General features: G+C 40.5%; 1 protein-coding gene across 11 annotated transcripts in view; it reads right to left on the reverse strand.

The window, feature by feature from the left end:
* Positions 1–21,398, reverse strand: part of LOC116711682 (microtubule-associated protein 4) — a 108,906-nt gene that overhangs the window by 12,947 nt on the left and 74,561 nt on the right. For 7 of the 11 annotated variants that reach the window (XM_032551114.1, XM_032551117.1, XM_032551113.1 and 4 more), the window contains 5 exons: positions 9,807–10,831; positions 7,685–7,933; positions 5,572–5,752; positions 5,413–5,478; positions 2,289–2,596 (listed from right to left, as the gene is read on the reverse strand). In XM_032551114.1, coding sequence (XP_032407005.1) covers positions 2,289–2,596; positions 5,413–5,478; positions 5,572–5,752; positions 7,685–7,933; positions 9,807–10,831 — 1,829 coding nt within the window. Of the gene's footprint in view, positions 1–104; positions 162–2,288; positions 2,597–5,412; positions 5,479–5,571; positions 5,753–7,684; positions 7,934–9,806; positions 10,832–16,777; positions 18,432–21,398 lie in introns of those variants that run through there. The other 4 variants (XM_032551124.1, XM_032551115.1, XM_032551123.1 and 1 more) reach the window with 3 other exon arrangements.

A 21,398-nucleotide genomic window follows, 5' to 3' on the forward strand; every position in this document is an offset into this window, starting at 1 on the left:
AAACAGCTGATGAATGAATGAATGAATGAATGAATGAATGAATGAATGAATGAATGAACAGAGTATAAGGAAGAGCGTGTTGGGGAGGATGAAGGGGGACTCACTTTGCCCTGGCTGCTTTCTTTGGTGGTGATGCCCCTTTTCTGAGAAGCAGAGGCCACCTGGGAAGAGAAGCCGGCCCCCAATCAATGAGAGCCACTTGCAACGACAAAATGTGAGGAGGCGGCCGGCGTGCACAAAGACATTTGTGGATGTCAGTGGATAGTGGGTTAAAAGAGTGAGAGAGATTAAGAAACTTTCCAAAAAGTCCAAAGGTGGAGGGAATATTAGTAAAATTAGGCCCAGATAGGGAGAAACAAGAGAAGAAGCACAAAGTACATTTTTTTTGTGCTTTTTTAAGTATCAGATAACAAACGGTTGATGAAAACGGCAACATCCAGAATAACTTCCTCAATTTCACAAGAAAGGTTTTTGTGATTTCTTGAAGTGGATTTTGGCTTTTCCAAAATACCTCGGCACAATGCTACTGACACACAATACTAATTTATATGCAACTGGCTGGGATTAGCCAATCCAGGAGCGCCATTCATTTTTCTAGCTTGTAAAAAAGCTTGTAGATATTATCTTCTGTGGCAGAGTTTAGGATGGTGTATTTAGTGTTTGAACAATTAAAATAGACATTTATAAGCGTTCTTAGAGTGGGTCTAAAATAGTCCTGGATTTTAGCCATTTCCTGGGCAGCTGTGGTCCATTCCAAAAATGGGGGTCGACGGTTCTCAAAAAGAAGCAAAGCTCAAAAGCAGTGATCTAGGAAGTTAGCTCAGTGAGCTAACATATAGGACTTTGTTCCTGAAGAAGACAAAATGTTTTAAGGGTAACCTATGATCAGGTCTTTGTGTATGCAAATGACAATTTTTTTAGGTGGCTCATGTGTGCCATGGCATGATGGGTGAAAGCCTTACTATGGAATGTTTATTGCAATTAGTTAACATGCAGAGGAAAAGGTGAGTAGTGAGGAGAAGATGATGACGATAGAGACCATTTCTACTTGTGTTGGATGCTGGTCATTTTGGCCCTTCACTACTTCTGCTCTTGTAGTTTTGACTGTTTCGGACTCAATGTTTCCGTCATAAGTTTGTAGCAGCTGGGGGCATATTTTATATTTTTTATGGTTTAAATTAGTTGTAGATATTCTATTCGTGGTCTACCTTTATAATATTTATATTTATTAATTAACATTAATTAAGATGTGATGTTTGATCAGAGCTCAGATTGTAAGTTTTAAATTCACACAAAAAAAAATCAAGTTTTTCCTGCAGCTTAAAATCTCATGAAAAATCTTTTTAAATCAGAGAGGGAGAGGTTTGCAGCACCATCCCTGCCCCGCCTGCTTCTTGTTCAGCAGTGAACATTTTACCCTTGTTTGGCTGAAACAAGGGTAAAATTAATGTTTTTCTCAAAACTACAGTAAAGACTTACTTATCTATTTACATGTTTTTAAGACACAAAAAAGCCTAAGAAACTAAAAGATTGTCTATTTTAACTCTTTATGTAAAGATGTTCTCGAACAACAGTTGGCTTTCTGTTTAAACTAAAAGCAAGTAGACCATCCATCACATGGGGGGGGGCATCCCTATGGACACACCTCTTACATATGAGGGCTATTTAGAGAGATAATTAGCATAACATTTATATTTTTGGACTTTGGGAGGAAGCCGGAGTACCAGGAGAGGACTCATGCCTCCTGTGGTAAAACATGCAAACTAGCAATAGAGCTAACATTCAGCTTCATTATGTCCTATTTTTCTGTTAATATAAACACCAACTGTCATATTTTTAATTAAGATAATCAAACAGTGAGAAACCCATGATGGCTTCCCATAACACATGCAAAATGCTATGAGATTTAAGCATTTTTATGACTATTCACCATTCATAGTTGAATTCTTTGTTGCTTTCAACTACGAACAAAAATAACCAGAAACGAAATGGTTTTAGTGTGCAAGTAAGAAATGGTTTGTTTATGGGTACGAATCCATGAAGGGCTGAATCGACCAGGAGCCAACATGTTTAGAACTGGCTGAGAGTTCAGACTGGAAAAGAGAATAGCGTTAGAAGAAACAAACGTAAAGAGACAACTCCGTGAGACAATGCACCATTTTAATCATAGACCCTGCAGTTTGAGAACACTTCCTGTTAGTCTAGGAGGATTTGGAATCGGAACCAGAGATTGCATGCTGGGAGTAAGGCAGTTGCACGAGAAGTCCATCAGACACAGCAGGACCTACCTTCCCGCCGCCAGGCTGGTGCTTTATGTTATCAGTGGAGCCGATCTTTGAGCGGACGTTACGGATGTCAGGGTCTGGCGCTGTGCCGGGCCGAGCCGTGGGCCTCGTGGTGGCGCTCGTCGTCGTGGATGCAGTGGGTCGCAGGGTGCGGGGCCCCATGGGCCCCAGGGGCTTCTTCTCTGCTGCTGTGGCCGTGGCGGAGGACAGCGCAGCCGATTTGGTCGCTGTTGTTCGAGTGCGAGATGCAGCGGTGGTGGAAGTCGTGCTCCTTGAGGTGGTGGAAGTGGTCTTGGGCTTGGTAGAGTCGGCTGGAGGGAAAGTTTACACAGTGCATTCAAAAGTCTCTCCTTAATATAGTTATAATTTTTTTAACAAGTTTAGGAATTTGCAATCTCATTGTTTCTCTATGTTGCAACCTACCCTACCAACTCCCTCATGGAGGGTGAAAGACGGTTACTACCAGTGGTTTTAGCTGTCAAGCTGCTAACATAACGTGCTAAATCTTAAATGTAAGCGTGATATATAGAGGAAAAAAGGATGCAGTGCTTGGCTACTAATTGTCAGTACTATGATAACTAGATAACAAGAAACAATGACCACATTTTGTAACTTAGTAAAAAGTTTTAGTTAAGAAAAATAGTGAGGGAAATAAAACTAAGTTAATTATGCTAGCTTGACTTTGACAACTTTAACATGTAGATGTGCTGCAGAATTTGGAGTGATTTTGTTCGCAGCTTAAAAAAAAAGGCGACCCACACACCAATTCTCTGAGATCATCAGTAGAGCAGGTGTTTAAATGAGGTAATCAATCATCACTGTGATAATATGATCACTTATTGCAAAATAAACATCAAGCCTGAAAACAGAATACTGTAATGGACTGATAGTCATGTTTTTTGGTGTTGAATCCTGATACACACGTGGAGCCGTTGTTAATCAGTTCCTATAGCAAAGGGTGTGTGCAGTCATTAAAGCAAGTTTAAACTGACAAATTATTGTAAAAATGATTTGAGACATTCTTTAAATGTATCAACAAGCAAAAACAAGTGAGCATAATAGCACATCACACCCTTTATGATATGTGTCTATGAATAAAAACATTCTAAATCTACTTTGTGTGTCAATAATAGCTTCACAAAATCTACTTTATGGAGAAGAAAATTACATTTAAGACAAAAATCAACACTATTAAAGGAAGAATTTCTTAAAGAACTTCAAAGTTTCTCTTAATATTTCTTGCTTAATCCGAAGGTGACCAGATAACTGCAAAAAAACAAGGTTGAATTATCCAAGTCGCCACACATAGAAGAGGAGAAAAACAGGAAGTGGATTCTCTGTCTCTCAACTCTGACAGATATGACAAAGGAGACAGAAGCTGTGAAATGAAAAATGGAGAAAGCTGAGAAACAAGCAGAAAAGCAAACAGGACAGACAAAAAGAAGCAGAAGGATGTTGGAATCACCATTATTAAAGGAAAATATTCACGGCTTGACTTTAAAATCTTTTCTTGTGTGGGTAAAGCCGATTTAACATAATATCTTTGACTTCAGCATCCACAGGCAAGATGCACTCAGGCACTACATTTGTGCCAAAGAAAATCTGTCATCCATATTTATTTGGCCCCTCTTGTCAGCTATTCCTTCATACTGCTGAGCCATGCTGAATCACATGTTGTGCTATCAATCCTCCCTGAAAGCTTAGGGAATCTCTCTGACTCTTTTTCAGGACATCTTTAATTGAGGAAATCCGCCCCTGTTGCTTTGACGGAGCTTAAGAGTAATTTGACTTTCTATATACGAACCCTGGCAGATTAGAAAACTTGAGGCTGCATCAGCAAGAGCTGCAAACTCCTGTCAACAGCAAGCAGCTGGTAATCCACAGGCTGCTGTGCTGGAGGTTTTAAAAGTCTACGGAGCTTTTCAGCAGCAAAGTCTTTCTCTACAAGACCCACAGTCACGGTTAGACTGTCTGTCTGACTCAGTTACCCCACTCTACTGGGGTCCATCGTCCGTCAACGGAAGTAAAGAAAGTTTATCTGATTTGCAAAAACATTTAAAGTCAATCTTATGATACCTTTTAAAAATGTATCATTTTAAAAACAAAAGTGGTGGTCAAATGGGAGCTCGGTAGTGAGTCTCTGGCTTTTTGAACCCATATTAGCAGGAGGTGTGTAGTACTCCGCGTGGCTTTAACCAGTTCTTTCCCTCACCAGACTCCCTAGTCCAGCTTCTACCACTCCAGATGTGGTACATGCCGGACTGAGCCAGGTATTGCACACAATTTGATTGACAATAGACCGTATTTATTAACTGAGCCATAGATTTATCTTAACAACATTTTAACCACCTTTTTTTGTAGTAGTAGGCTAGCTACAAATCAATAATTCCATAGTCAAACCTTGAGGTCCAAACCTTTTTATCAGTTGTGACAGAAGAGCATATACAGTGTCAACTGGATGGGGAAACCAACAACGAACAACATAAACTGGTAGATTTTGGAGAAACTGACCACCTGAGAGTCACTTTCTCCATAAATGATGTCATGGGAGAGTCAACCACATCCCCTGCACAAACACAGTCCGCCTAGATGTCCAAGTTCCTCCACATATTCAAGTCAACATAGAGAGGAACACACTCCCAATGGAGACACACCAATCTTGGCTAGAACTGAATCAAACATTAGATGGCTAAAGTCAGACTTGACAATGGACCTGGGTTTTAACTGAAACATGGTGACAGCTAAGGTTGGCATGCAAACACTGATTATAAATGGCCCAAGAAGAAGGCCCTGAGGAACCCCACATTTGATTTTTTGTCACTCAGACTTAAAATTGCTGTCTAAAGTATCCATGAAATGTATGACATTAAAATACAACTGAAAAGACAGAAGAGGGGAATACAGGATTTAAGATGTTGCAAATAAAGAATTAATATATTTAAACCAAAAGCTGGAGTAAAAACGTAGCAGTAAAAATGTGGTGTATTCAAGTCTGACCTTATAATTTCAAGGGTCATTTTGAAGAAAATCGATTGACATCACTTATTATTTTTATGAATCAGGATGTGTGATGTCATAAAGATGTGTCCACAATTTATTAATACAAAATGGAGGCATTTTGTGATACCTGTTGAAGTCCTAACAGTGGTGGACTTCTTCTCTTCTCCTGGTTTGATGCTTTCAGTTTTAGAGGCTGAAACAAACATTGTGAGAAAATCCGTATATGAATCAATGAGAAAGATGCCGACATGCAATAGCTGGGTTATGTCATCCAAACTGGACGTACCCAGAGGCTTTTTGGCTGCAGTAGTAGTAGTTGTGCGAGTGGACGCGGCTGTGCGCACCGATGAAGTGGTTTTGCTGGCTGCAGTGCTCACCGTTCCGTTTTTGGTAGCAGGGCCGGAGGCAGGGTGACTCGTGGTGCCACTGCCAGCCTTCGGCACCAGGGGGCGCTTCTCTGTGGTGGACTGTGACGGGAGAAAAGAGAGCAGAGAAGTGGTGATTCAAAGGCTGATGACTGGCTGAAATTCAGGTCAGACTTTTTCATCTGATTTTAATATTAGATTCTTTACAAACGCCCCCTGTCTCAGAGCTTTCAAAGTTGATAAAAATGTAAATGCATCCTTTTTAAAATCTATGATTTCACATCATGAGGAAAGAGGATTTCATTCTGTTAAACATGATTGCATCACCATGTAGCCCGTTGGATGATGCCATGCTCCAAATCCAGCCCAGCCATCCTGAACTGAGTCACCCTGCACCCCAGGGTGCCAGGGACTAAATAAAGGCCAATAGCGCCTGGGTTACCGTCAAACTGGCTGCATTTAAGAAGGTCACCAACAGATGGGGACAGAGAGGTGGATTTTAAGAAACTTCATCAACGTTGATACAACTGAAACCGACTACAAAGTGAAGAAACAATTAATCTGAGGACATTTTTAAATGCTTCTAGAAATTTGCCATTTTAATTGAGAAAAAGTAAAATAACCGATGCCAGTTGCACAACTGAAGCTGATATATTTCCCAAGACTGAACATCTGAATAGACTCCACTGGATCATGCTGTGAAAATGACAGGCATCAAACAACAAACTGTCAATGGTTTTATGAAACTTGGGCAAACAGTTATAAAAGAAAATGATTGTGGTTTTCTAATTTTGTTTTTCCACATAAAAAATGAAAAGTGTAATGTGCATCTTAGTCAGCCCCTTTTACCTTAGAGTAAAATGAGTCCACATCTATGCAATTTGATCAAGCTGCAAATCCAGAATAAGTATTAAAGTCAGTTAGTGAACACACAACATCACAATGAGCTTCAACACGTAACTCAGGCCAGAAGTGGATTTTTTTAAAGCAGGTTTAGGTTAGAGATCCCTGTCCCATGCTCGCAGAGCGTTGTTCAATCCATCATCTCAAAACGGAACAACTGCAAACATGTATGATTGGGACAAATAGACAAAAGACATGTTCCACTTCAGGGCTGGAGTCCTGCAGGTTTTAGATGTGTCCTTGTTCCAACACAGCTGATTTAGGGTGTTTCCACCTCTGATAATTCAGTAGATTCGGTTCAGTTCAGTAAAAGTTGCCGCATTTGTTCCATTTTCAGCTGCTGCACAATGCACTGTGTCAAACCAACCAAAAAGGGAGTGGCGTCATATTTTAGCATTTGTAGGATTTCTCTTTTGTCTTTGGTTAAAGACCATGAGCTATTTCTCCAACTAGCGCTAAACTCTCCTGTTTGTTTTGGTTGTATTTACCCAACCAGGAATGCGCTGGTTCCTACTTTTGGAGCGCTCTCTGGAACATTTGGCGTTCACAAGTTCCTAAAAAAGTTCACTTCAACCGAACAGAGACCGAGCTTTTTAGGCGGACCAGAGTTCACTGCTTTTGATCGGCATCAGAGTTCCATCACGCATTCACTCCTCCCCAAATGAAGCGAACTTTCAAAGCAAACAAACTAGAGTTCTATTAAAGAGCCCAAAACAGGGCTGGTGTGCATGTGTCCTTAAGTAGCTAGATTACCTCCTCAAAATAGCAGGAGATTCTGCTGAAGTTCTCCAGAGGCCTGGGGATTAACCGATCATTGGATTCTGGTGTGTTGACCAAAGGTGACATCTAAGACATGTGAGCCATCAGCCTTTGAACCCTTGAACCTTTGAATGCCCTATGTTAACTCTGGACAAACTGCAGAGATTTAAAACTCAGGCAGAAGAATGTGTTGATAAATGAGCTATTGGTTGTGTGTTCCATAAGTCTGGTCTTTATGGAAGTGTGCCAAAGAAACTTGCCATGTATGAGAGACAGCAGAAATGTAATATGTATCTAGTTGTATTCTGTGTGAAGTAAACTTTGAGATTGTTCCTACAGAGCTTTTCGCAAACCTTCATCCTGCATGCTTACCTTCAGTTTAACATCTCGTGTGCCTGTGGAGGGTTGGGACGATGGGCGACTAGTGGAACTGGCAGGGGGTCGTTTAGGCCCAGCAGCGCCTGTGGAAGCTGTCTTGGGTATGGTTGTTTTTCTGTCTGTGGTAGTGCTGGTGGAGGTGGGTGTGGGGCGTTTGCCGGTGGCTGCGGCCGAGCCACCGGCAGGAGCGGTGGCTGGCCGCGTTTTGGCAGCACCGACCGGTTTGGTCACCCCTGTGGCGGGCTGCCACAACAGGTCAGTGATGGAAGGCAAAATAAAGAGAAGAAGCAAACAAACAAAAAAAAAAACATCAAATCATAGGTAGCGGCAGTGGGGCTAAGAAGTGCAAGCAGCAATTCAAGAAAAAAAATGTCAAAATAATATGCTGTGAATTTTTTTATTACAAGGATAAAAGCTTAAAATAAAGAGAAACAAAACTGAATCTGAAGCACAAACAATGCATACTGCAAATGCTTGATGACTGGTGAGTTACACATTAAATATCCAGCCTTTTTTCCGATGAACCCTCTTTACCTACATGCTACATGTTGTTAGAACTCAGCTATATTCAGGATCAGTGAGCTGATCAGGTAAAACGCAAAAGATGTGTTAAATGTTCATTCAAGCTGCTTCTTAACTAAAACAAGCAGGGAGAAGTTAGCAAATTTCAGGAAGGCTGAATGTAGCTTGGCTAAGTTGCTGTGTCTTATCCTTTAGAAAAGTCCAATTTAAACTTATCCAGAAGATGCTGAATTAGAAAATGTTGGCAGTCTTATTGGAATCTCACATTTAAGGTAGAAGTTTTCAGCTAGCATAGCTGAGTGTGCTAAATGTGCTAAGTTGCTATTCACTCATATAAAATTGTAAAGACGTTGATTTGTAACCACCTGTGAAAAATTAGGTTAACAACCAGAATGTAATGACTTAATTTATTCAACAACACTTCAGAACTTTGTGCATCCAAACAGATGCAAGTATTCATTTTGAGAAAAATATTTTCATAGGGTATTACATTCCATGCATGCAAATTCTGGATGCCGATAATATATCTGCCGTCCTGGATAGGATTTCACTGTGCCCAATTCCCACGCTTGGTGCATAATTTGCAATGGTTGTGAGGCTAAAGCTAATAAATTGATAGAGACATTGTTTCTGGAAAAAAAGGAATAAGTGTTACAATTACATGTTTTCGTGATATAGTTCAAGTCTAATGATTATGTTGGGTTTTATTCCCAAGTAGCTCTGTACTCTCAACCTGGAGGATTTTACTGTATTTACAGATCTTTAGTGATGCAAGACACAGCGTGTTCTCCAGCTGTGGGCTGTATTTGACAGAGATATTGTTTTAGCTTAAGCATTTCATTTTAATGCAGTTAAAACTTCAATTTATTGTGCTTACTAGAACAATATTTTGTAGGGGTGCACTGATGAGAGATTTCTGACCTATCACTGATCATGTTCTTTAAATGGTCTCACCTGCCAATTCAGATTTTGGTCAACGCCACTTTTTTTTGTCTGAAAAGTTACTAAATATAGCGACAAAGCCACAAAGTTGGCAACAGTGGGATGATTATTGTTAACCGCCCATGTGCAGACATGACCTGGTGGGTGGGTCAATCAGTCCTCCCTCAAGGCAGAGAGAAAGGGGACAGGATTTCACTAGGTCATTCAGACATCTGTGGAGGTAGATAAGACTGGTTTCAAATGTGTCGGCCAATCATCGTTACCCAAAATTAAGGAAATCGGGTCTGATTTATACGTGCACTCCTAATGTAGTTCTTAAAGAGAATTGATAATTGTATAAAACCAGTATCAGCAGGTGGAAATTTGTCACAAAATATTTGATTGGTGCATCAAGATTTCCTGGTGAAGCTCAGCTCAGAAGTAATAACCTCCAAATGTTTCAAGAATTTCTAATTCTTTGTTTGTGATGAATCATAACTCCGTTTAGCTTTTGGTGTAAGTCAGACTTCCTCTGTTTAGAACTGGACTGATGGATTATATGTGAATCTGTATCTGCATTGCAGTCTTCTGAAAACATGACTGCGACTCGTTTTGATGGATTTTGTGGGGCTAAGATGATATGTAGATCGCCTCTGCGTGGAATAAGTCCTACCTTGGTCTTCCTGTCTCCAGCAGACAGGTCCTTGCTTGCTGTTGCACTGCTTCCGTTGGTCGCAGTCTTCACAGGTTTCTTTGCCTTGTCTCCATCTGCTTTGACAGCCCTTTCCTTCTTACTGTCTTTCTTCTCTATTGTCTTTTTATCTGCCTTCTCCTCCTTTTCTGTCTTCTGTGCTTCTTTTTCAGCAGGCTTCTCCAGAGGAGTGGCTGCATTGTCCCCTTTCTCCACCGTCTTGGCTTCCCCGACGTCGGCCTTTTCTTTCTCTGCTGCTGCCTCGGTTTTCAGCTCCACATCAGCCTTCGTCTCAGTCTTATCGTCAGTGGGGTGAAGCTGCTGCTCTGAAGTCATTTCCACTTTGTGCTGGCCTTTGTCATCCTTTATCTCTGATTTTTCTGCAATCTCACTTGTTTTGTTTTCTGCTTTTTCTTCCACCTTGGTATCCTGGTTCTTATCCAGCTTTTCTGCATCTTGCACTTTCTCCTCCTCCTCCTCTTTGGACTTCTCGTTTTCGTCCACCTTTTCAGCTTTCTCACTGTGTTTGTTCTCCACTTTGTCTTCCTTTTTCAGTTTCTCGTTGTTGGTGATCTTCTCTAAATTATCGTCCTTGTTCTCAATCTTGTCGATTATCTCCACCTTTTCTTTCTTTTCCACTTTGACAGGTGATTCTTCCACCTTGGGCTTTTTCTCCTCCTTCTCTTCCTTCAGTTGGACGGTTTCCACTTTCTCCATCTCCTTGTCTTTTAGCTTCTCCGTTTCCTTTTGATCATCCACTCTTTCTGCCTGCTTCTCCATCTCCTTTGTTTTGTCTGCTTGATTTTCCTCTTTGACCTTTTCTGCCTCCTGTGCGTTTGCTTTCTCCTTGCCCTTTTCTACCTCATTCGCCACTTTGACCAAACTTTCATTAGTGGTGAATTCAACCTTCACGCTCCCGTGCTCAGCTTTGTTCAACACATCAAAAGCCTCCACCTTCTGCACTCCATCCTCCTGTTTGTCCTTCTTCTCTGTCTTGTCAGATTTAACTGCAGACAAAGGATGGGGAAAAAAGGTTATTAAATAAAAGAGCCAAATAACCTTAAAAATCTTTAAAGTGTAAAAAGCAATTAAATAACAGTTACTTTTTGTTCTGCGATAAGAAACCAATTTAAATCTTTGCTTCAAGCAACAGAAAACCCCAAATTGAGGCAATACAAAGCTAATGCTACAATGACAACAGATACAGGAGATATACTGTAACTAATTCAGCCACAGGATCTCACAAACAACAGACTTTGTTGTTTGTGAGAATAAAGTTGTCAGGTAAGAAATCATCTGTTGTTCAGTGTGGTTTTTAAACCTGTACATGTTCATTCTGCATAGTTTTACCAGGGAAAACTAGCTGAAATAGTCAGTCTTTTTTTAAGTGTCTGAGCTAAATGAACAGCAGACTATCTGTAGTTCAACTTTACTGTGTAGCACTTTGTTGAAGCACCTTTTAAACACTGTTATAAGCAAACTAACGGTTCTTGACATAAAGTTTTGGCAGTAAAGTTAATTTTGCACCGTAACATAAAACATATCCTGACTAGGTGTAGAAAGATAAGACTTTAAGCTACTTCCTTTCACTACCACTAAGTTTTAATAGATCAATAATTATCTTATCCTGTGGACAATAGTTGTTGGGAGAATTGACAGTGCTGAAGGATCAGAGTAAAAGTGCTGCTCAGAACGGGAGAAGAAATTGTATCGATCTGAATGCTGACAAAATGTTTATTATCAGCTCCTAATTCATGTCCATTAAGTAAAAAAAAACATTTGTGCAACAATCACTTGTCACAGTTTCATGTAAAGAAAATCTGAAATGACTGAATAAAAAGCAACAAATCATGTCTCCACTGAAGTAAGTCAAATAAAATTGCCCTCAAAACTCACAAACAAAATATTCGAAAGAAAACTGTTTAGGAAGCTGAAATAATCAGGCACAGTACTATTTAGCACACTATTGGCGTGAGTTTTTCATTTTCCTTGGCGGTAAGCTCACCATACAGGAAAAAAGAAATCAGAATGAGAATGTAAACAATCAGAGGAGGGCCAAGACAAAGAGATAAAGACAGGACTGGTCTTCTATCGTGGTGGCTGAGAGACACAGAAGCAAATATTGATTATCACATATAAAAATATGGGAGTGGAGAGGAAAATGTACAAGAGATGAAAAGTGAAACAAAGGAAGAAAAACCAGGAGCAGGACATTTGTGAATAAATTTGCTTTTTCAGGTAAAATTTTATATTTGATATAATCCCAGCCTGGAAATGAATGGTTCTTCCTTTTGTTCGTATCCTTGCTAACAGAACCGGTGTTTTTGACGACTGTCTTGAACATAAAGTGGCCAAAACCTCAAACTGTGACATCTGACCCTTTCCAGAGAACACAAACAAGTACCTCACTGTAAAATGCAGCGGCTTGAACAAAGACTTCACTTTCTGTGTTGTAAACATAGAGGGAGATAGCAGACCAACCTGATCTTTTAATTAGGGCAGAAACCCGATACGTGTCACAGCTGTGAAAAGCCTGCAGAAAATAGCTTCATTAAAACTACCAGCGGGAGCTTCCCCCCAGGCTACTTTACTCCCTCTAACACTTTTCCTCCTGCAAGCATCTCATTCCAACAAACTGGATTTCTGCATTTTATTTCTTCATATCATCTAACCTTACATCTAGTCACATTTTAAGTAATATATCAATTATTCTTCTCAAAGTAATCTAGCCAAACAGAAACAGCAAGCCAGGTTAGTTTAGTACACTTGGTTTAGCCAACAGTTAGCAACAATGCTAAACCAAGTTTATCAACTAACTTTAGTTAGGCAGCTAACAAAGGTTAGCTAACTAGCTAAAACAAGTTTAACTAACTTGGTTTAGCTAACTGTTGATAGTCTGGGGCTAGAAGCACCCAGCATGGAGAAAGGAGGTCTTCAGAAGATGATTTCATAGAAACAGGATAATATAATCATTGCTCTGAAGGTTCTGTAAGGTCTCACAGTGTGGTGTTTTACAGGACATGGCTGATAATCCTCCACATTTGGCAGCGGAGAACAATGAGCATCTGGGTGCAGGAGCCAATTCATTTGAAGGTTTCATTAGCATAACGAGAACACTTAAAGCTCATTTAGGCCTGTTACAGCTTAAACTCTCCCAGAGAGCTCTGATTCTACTCAGTGGTTTTTGTTCTTGTTGTTTCACGTTAAAATATGCAGACTCTGCTCTTCTATTCTAGCTCCGCTTAAGGCTGTCTCTAATAAAAATCCATGCTGGGAACTTGGATATTTATGCTGCTCTATTCCATCGTCCCATCATGAAGCACAGCTTATTGTTTGGTAAACAATTGCACACTAGTTTCTGAAGCACTTTTTAGCGGCCCCGAGAGGATTATATAATCAGCCCGTGCAAGACACTGCCCTAACGAAACCCGTCACTGTTTAGTGGGGAAAAAAAACACTTTAAAGTGATGGGATGAAAACAATCTAAGAGGTGATACAGCCACATTTGGTAGACATATTAAGCAGCTGTTGAAAGATGATGGAACAGAGACATGGATTTTTTGTTTTTTCTGTAATAAAATAAATAAAATAATTGGCATTGTAATACTTGCATTTGCAAAAACAATAAAATGTTCTTTTTTCTGCTCCTTTAAGCAACAGATGACCAGTTTTAGAGTGATTACTCTTAATGACTCAGAGGTAAACACAAAGCCCCTTCAAAATTGTAGATGATTTCAACAACATCTAGGTCAAGTAACAAGTGAATTTAGTGCACCTCTAACACTGAATGCAGTAGTTGATGCTATTTTAAAATATGAACATTAAACTTTTGATGTTTTAAATTTGAATCTTTAAAATTATTCATCTAAACATGCAAAAATTATATGTGATGCTTTAAAATATTGTACTATATTTAGCTGATATAAGAAATAAGAATAAGAAATACTGTAAGTATCCATGCAAAAATTAATGCAAGAAAAGTACAAGAAAATAGAGATTATAGCCTGTTAATATCAAATTTCAGGGTGTATGAAACATGAAATGCTTTTTACCTTGTCTTTGGTGAGTTTTCTTCTAGTAGTCAAACTTGGAGAAGTTTTAAAATTATTATGTTTAACTGTAACAACGAGTGATATGCTGTATAGCACAGGTGTCAAACTCCAGTCCTGGAGGGCCCACTGCCCTGCAACCTTTAGATGTGCCTCTGCTGCACCACACCTGAATAAAATAATTAGGTCATTAGCAATAATAAGGTCATTAGCTGGAGAACTGATCTACACAAGGAGGAGGTAATGAAGCCATTTCATTCCAGCGTTTTTGTACCTGTAGCACATCTAAAAACTGCAGGACACCGGCCCTTGAGGACTGGAGTTTGACAACCCTGCTGTATAGTATGAAGTGAACAGCTCAGAATCCTGTACTAACTCCCCCAGACCTGTAAGTGGTGCTAAATATTAAGTGTGGGACATGACCAGAAAGCCTCCTTAAGAGGTTAGTGGCAATCACAACAAGACATCAAGATTGGCAAACAACAAAGTGTGAGTGGAGGTTTTTTTTTTGTAAAACCTTTTGCATCAAGAGAACCTATAACATATTTCTTTAACATGTTCTCTCATTGTTGTTGTTAACTATGAGCACGTAAAGACTTTCTTTGCATGTTCTGGACATTTAATTTGCATAAATACAGGTTGTCACTAAAGTAACACCCTTCATACCATGGTGCCAGGGGTATTGCTAGTGTGTCTCCACATAAAATGGTAAAGACTGGTCCTTCAAAACATTTTCAGACCAACACCGGCAATTAGCATCATTCTGTCGAGAAAACCCTAAGTCCTACTCAGTCATGGTATTAGAGGAGACAATTTTAATATGGAGGCTGATGCAGGTTGGCAGCAGACAAGAAGTTCTTAAGTAGGTTTTTCTGTCATTGCAATGACATGGCAGGTGATCTTCACAGTCTGACGTGTTACAAGTGGATGAAAATATGACCTTCTGGACAAAAGAAACACAATTTTCAAAGATGTTACTGCACCTTTTACACTTTGTAATGCAATAGTTTCACTGACAGTTATTGTCTGGACAACAACTGTCAGACAAACTTCATGGTAGAAGATAAAACAGGGTGTTTTAAAATATCATTATCCAGATTGCAGGGCCTCTTCTGAAACAGATTGTGCATAATGGGACAAACGTCTCTTGGTGCGGTCTGCGTCAAGGGACCAAGTTATCAGGAAGTTAATTATTGACCTCGCACCCCATTAGTTCTAACACAACCTAGCTGTGGAAAAAAATGATCCTATATGCAAATCCACAGCGCAACTTATCTTCAAGGCAACCTGTAAGTCTGGTGACCTTCAGTCACGGTTTGACTGACCTTCAGACATTCTTATACTATAACTCTACTCTAGACAGAACCACCTTTGATCTCTAGTGGCTGCTATAGACATACTAGCTTTTGGTATAGATGCTATAGACATACCAGGTAAGGTATTTTTATTCCTATGAAAGTATTTCATATTTCTTCATCTTAAAACTTTATTTTTCTAATTCATTACATCTGTTAAAACTGTCCACCAAATGTATTGATGCCTTATGCTACACTTCATTTCATTATCATCATCGGCACATCTGCACTCACGTGTTCTGCTAATGCCTTTTAACACTGTCTGGAAACCCCACCCCTCCATTTTCCTCTTTGTTTTTCTTCCCATCATCCATTCTGGAGACACACGGCAAAGACAAAGCCACCACTACAGATCCATACGTTGCTTTTGTTGGATAACAGCTTAAGAAAAACAGACTGAAAATGCTTGAGCTTGTAAGACAGACACACATCAGCAGCTACAGATGTCTACCAATGACCTTCCTAGGAATGCAAGCAGATCAGTGCAGCACAACACAACCCCGGGCTAGATGACTCTGCCACGCTTCTGTTTAAACTTCACTGTAGTAGAAAATAAAGAATGATGCCCCTTTAATCCTCTAGTAGTCAGGCTGGCCATCTCTGCCAGACTCAGCTTTGTGCCTGGTTGTGAAAACAACCTCAGCATGCTAACAGAAAAGGAGGAGGAAGTGAGACAAAGAGAGCCGGCATGATAAGAGTGAAAATGGTGTGGGATCGAGACAATTCGATGGAGAGAATGTTGAGGTATTTTTCAATGACAGTAACTTTCCTTTTTAAACTGAACGGTCATCATTTGATGTGACAGTCAACTGAATTCAGCTTTCCTGATCTGCCTGTCTTCACTGGGAAACTGACGAGCATTCAGAGCAACAAGAAAAAAAGAGGAAAGATCTAGAGGAACATAGCAGTGTGGAAAATGGGTTTCAACGAGGACTCTCATTCACTCCATCTATCACAATGAGCCAGGCTGACCCCAAGTCCCAGTGTTACCTGGAGGGGATTGGTTGTATAGCAGCTATACAATCGATCACTGCAGTCTCCTATGCTCTTTAAGGAGGAAAACAGACAGAAAACCCTAACCCCTCACCTTAGTGGTTACTATTCTCAATCTGACCAGTGATTATGTTTGCTCAGTTTGTGCAAACCTGAGGCTTAATGCATCACATATCAGCAAAGTACAACCGAATATCATCAATGATCAGGCTTTTCAGCAGGTGGCTGATTTTGACTCCTAACTGGCCTTTATGGTATTTTCTGCCTTAGTCATTTTTCGTCTTTGAATTGAAATGCATTCCAAATTGCAGGTCATCCTGAGTTCAGACACCCAGATCTGATCTGAAATTTCTCTGAGACAATAAAAAATGCATTTATAACATTACCAACACTACGCCTAAAAGAGCCTTCCAACGTGCACAAGGAATATTGATTCTGCTCTTAAATCCTTAGATAGAAATGGTCCCAATTCAACTATATAACAAGTCATTTCATAAATATGCAAGAAAACCCCCTCAAACTGAAGAGCTAAAACACTAGCGCAGGCTCCACCTACCATCTATGAAGGGGTTTGAGTTGTAGTTGAAATCCAGGCCAATGCAGCCACCAGTTGCAAGGTCATCAATGCGACCTGTCACAGTCCCTACGTTGGCAGCATCAAAATCTTGTTCAGCATTTGTGCTCAGTTCCTGTTCAACTTCAATCCCATAAAACTCTACATCTTTGGGGTCATCAGGTTTAGAAGCAGTCTTCTCTTCAGTTAATGAGTCAACAATTAGGGTAGGGTAGATGTCTTCACAACTCAACCCTTTGGGGCAGAGGGGCACTGGAAGCACAATTTCTCCCAGTTCCTTCTCTTCCTTAAGGCCCTCTACTGTGACCTCTAATGGCGAGAGAGGAGAGCCAACACTTTGGTCCTTCAGAGGGGGTAATGGTGACAGGCAGAGCTGGGGCTCGGGTGAGGCTTGACGCAAATCAAGATGTGTGGCACCAGCTGCTGAAAGGGTAGGCGGTGGTGTTGGTGGTTGATCTTCTGCAACAGTCAGTGAGCGCTTCATGGAGTGCGGTGAGCGGCGGGGGCCACCCATAGATGATGGCAGTTGGGTAGATTCTGGCCCATCTCCAACTGCATACTTATCAGGCAGCTCTAGACTTGAGGGTACCGACAAGTGGGAACACTCAGACATTGCTCGCCTCATTGCCTTCCTCTGTTGCTGAGCTCGCCCCATATAACAGGGTACCAACTCCTCATCTTCCTCAACCTCCTCTTCTTCACTGTTATTGTCTGACAAGCCCTCAATTAATCTTTCATCTCCGAGGTCAGACACTGCTCCTGTTGCATTCTTTTCACCCTTCTGCAGGTGGTTATCATTCAGTTCTCCACTGATGGGATAATTAGGGGCCACCTGGGGCATGGCAAACTTTGGGCTGGATTCAGAAAATGTTTCAGGCAGAGGGTCTTTGCATACTGTAGCCCCTGTTAAAGAGATTTCAACTGAGTCTGGAGGTGATGCACTTGTGGATGATGACAGCTCCATATGTATGGTTGGAGATCCAGGAACTGGTGACAGGGAGATCCTGGTGCTGCCTATAGCAGTAGGTAATCGACCTGGGGATGCTGGGGAAGGAGATGGGGAAGAGGAGACAGGGCTGTCTGGGCTTTCCCCTGCGCTGCCCAGCGAGGTGTTACCCATAGAGATGCTGCTTGAGATGCCCCCATCTCTACCAGGCACCTTCAGTGCTCTATCCATGCTGCCCGTGCCTGGCTGTTCAAAGAAGCACAGTTTATCTTCATCTGTGAGTCCGGCTGACATAGGTCCACTACTCATCACCATGCCCTGTGGGGTGCCCATTTCCATGCCTGAAGGTTGCTGCCAATCCCAGCCCTGAACCGGCATTGTGGGTGGTACCTTGCACAGCTCACTGTACTCTGAGAAGGGAGAGCCCGGCTGCTGGTCGGAGAGAGAAGACATGCTGTCTCTCCTTTCTGTTCAATTTGGACCTCTTCCTATGTTCCCAAGTCTGTCTCTTTCCAAGTCTTGGATGACAAAAAGAAATCTTCACCACTTTTCTGCCTAAATCCTTTGTTGTCCTCCCGTGTTGTTCTTTTGCGTTTGGTCACTCAGGTGTGGTCCGCTTCCTGTGTCAGTGTGGCTCTCTGCTCTGAACTCAATCACACGCTGATACGAACTGAACCAGTCTGCTGCTTCTCTCTCTCTTTCTCCCTTCTCTGGTCCTCATGGCTTATTGCAGTCATCATGTGACCTAGTTGTGGATTTCAATTGGTCACAGTCAGTCCCTAGATTCCGCCTACTGTGGTGGAGTGAGTGAACCCCCTCCTCTTTCTTTTCCCCACTCTGTTTTCCTGCTCTCCCATCCAGTCCTTTCTTTCTATTGCTGTGGCTCTTGGCAAAACATAAATCGTACACACAAAACTTCACCTTCCCCTTGGGGAACCTTGAGTGTGGGTCAAGAAGTGCTACAGTAGGGAAAACTGGATACGAACTTCAGAAATGTCTGAATCATACATTCCACAAATTTGCATCTAACTTGTATGAACATAGCTCTCACAACCAATTCAAACCTTATGCAGGCATTCGTCTAGCTATATACTCAATTCACACTGTTTGGGGTTCATAGTTTCTTAATTTTTCTATACTTTAATTTTCTCAGTCTGACCCAAAGATAAAGTAAACGTCAAATCAAAGTTATTTCAGGTTTCTTTCTTAACTCTGCTAATCGAAGATTAGCACACACCCTATTGCATGGGTCTAGTATGTGAGGATTTATATTTTATATTTGGATAGCTCAGTAGACTTCGCTTCATTAGCTTTATAATGTCTAAATTTTGTGGATTTATTTGCTTTGGATGGAAATTAGGAACAGTTTAGTAGAACAGTAATTGAGACAATTTAAGAGTATGGCTGGAAGGACAGATACATACTAGTATGCTAAGTCTGAACAACCTTCCTTCTGTACTTAAATACTGTACATACATTTAGTTCATACATGTATGTGTTGTCTGTTACTGAGTAATCATTCTGACATGAAGCCTGGAGAACATTTCTGAGAGACAGACATGCTTATGCATGCACAAATACAGTCATACACGCACTCTTCAGGCTGAATCAGACAAAAACGTCATGTCATGGCACTTAGGATTTTAACTTTACTTCCTGCAAACATTTATTCTTACGTCTTTTTTGTATCTACGACTCTAAATCTGAATGTGTTTTAATGAATTCTTCTGTTGGGATGTTTTTGATTCAGATTCTAGGGTGAAACAGTCTCTCCTTACCCAACAACAATGAAGCAAATACATCTAAGTGACCATGCTTGATTATTTTGGTTAATTTTGTGTAGCATATTTAATATCTACCAAAGCAAAGACAAAAATGAGTTGGTTTTTGTCTAGCAAAGCCCAGGGGTAGGTCACTAGGGCAGTCCACCAGTTGCCCCTCCTTGTTTCTTTTGTTAAAAATTTTAAAAGTTGACAGGAAATTTTTTGTAATAAAACATCAACACAAAAAAAAAAAATACAGCAGTGGATTGAATAAAACTAGTCTTTCTGTAGGTTGTGTACGTATAATCAAATGCCATTATACGTACACAACATATGTATAATAAACCTAACTAAACCCATCTTTTCAATCACTGTTACAGGTGTATTAAAAAAGAAATCGAACGCTTAGCCTCAAAGTTTTAAATAGAAGAAATATAAAGGTATCCTTTATCTGACATATCAAACTTTCTTGTGCAAAGATAAGTATTTTAGTTTTTTCTATGCTAATTGAAGAAAACATCAACAAAAAGAAAAGAAATGGTATTGAAAATAACAGAATCAGCATGTTTTTAAAGATCTGTGATTGGTCAGAAAAATGCAATCAGGGAACCCTTATTTTTTAGGGTGAGAGGGCTCAATATTTGAAAAAATATTGAGTCACAGCACAGCAGTGATGAGACGTCTTTTAAATTAGACAGAATCTTTACAAAAAGGAGAAGATGCAACAAAACAAAATGGACCCCAAAACACAGACTTAGGGAACACCAAATGGGGACTAGAAGAGGAGGATATTTTTATCCTGAACCAACCACAAACTGATCAGTCAAACAGTCAGGTTGATTGACAAGTAGGATGTGATCTACCATCAAGAGAAACAAACAACACTCTTTATGGCTTCCTACCTTTATATTAAGTAACTGTTCCATTAATCCAAACCCAGAGTTTGAGAAACAGGATGCATTTCAGAGTAAAGGTCAGTGTGGTGGAAAGACAAGGGTTATCTGAGGGCAGAGAGTGAGGCTTCTGCTAGGCTGAGTTTAACATCCATTGCCACTCAAACCGGCCAGCAGTTCTGGGGCTCCTGCGGCTGTTGGATCACACTGAGGGCTAAATGTCAGCACAAAACAACAATTTATGAAAAGTCAGATGGGCACATAGGGACACAGCAGGATAAGGAGTGGGAGGCAGATAGACAAGGGCAGACAGATGGAGTCACGAGGCGAAAAATTGAGGGGGATAAGTGGCAACAATGGATGACAGAAAAAATGGGAGTGAATATTTTTGTGTAGGCTCACAACACAAGATGCCATCAAAGAACCAACAAGCAAGGCTAACAGGTGTTAGTAATATCTAACATACCAATGCATATTGGCTCAAAATGTCAAGGAATACCATAAAAGTAGTGGCTGTGTCACAAGTTTGAGACGTTATAATGAGGTTAAGCCAGATTCCACTTGAGAAAAGTTCTATGCTGTGCCATTGTAGTGACTGACTCAGTTACCTGCAAAAGGCCATCACAATGTTGTTCTTAACTGTGAAAGGCAAGAAAAAAAGTATGCCTGGTTTTTAAAATGTTTACAAAAAATATGTTTGTTGTACATTTGTACTCAGTTCTCCTGAGGAAATATTTTGTAAAACCCCACTTCAGATCAGATTAGTAACTTTTCAGTAAAAAAAAAAAAGAAATTGGTATCAGCCAAAGTTGGAATCAGCAGGTCAGGCTTTTAAAGATCTATGATTGACCAGAGAACTCCAATCGGTGCACCCCTAGTAATATTTGCTCATTCTACTTTGCAAAAATAACTTAGTGCAAGCCAGATTGGATAGAAAGCATATGAGAAGAATCATTTTTGAGACTGACAAAAGAAGAGCTACTGGTGACATGTTTTTCTCT

Source organism: Xiphophorus hellerii, chromosome 21 (assembly GCF_003331165.1).
Source record: "Xiphophorus hellerii strain 12219 chromosome 21, Xiphophorus_hellerii-4.1, whole genome shotgun sequence".
In the NCBI taxonomy this organism is placed as follows: Eukaryota; Metazoa; Chordata; class Actinopteri; order Cyprinodontiformes; family Poeciliidae; genus Xiphophorus; species Xiphophorus hellerii.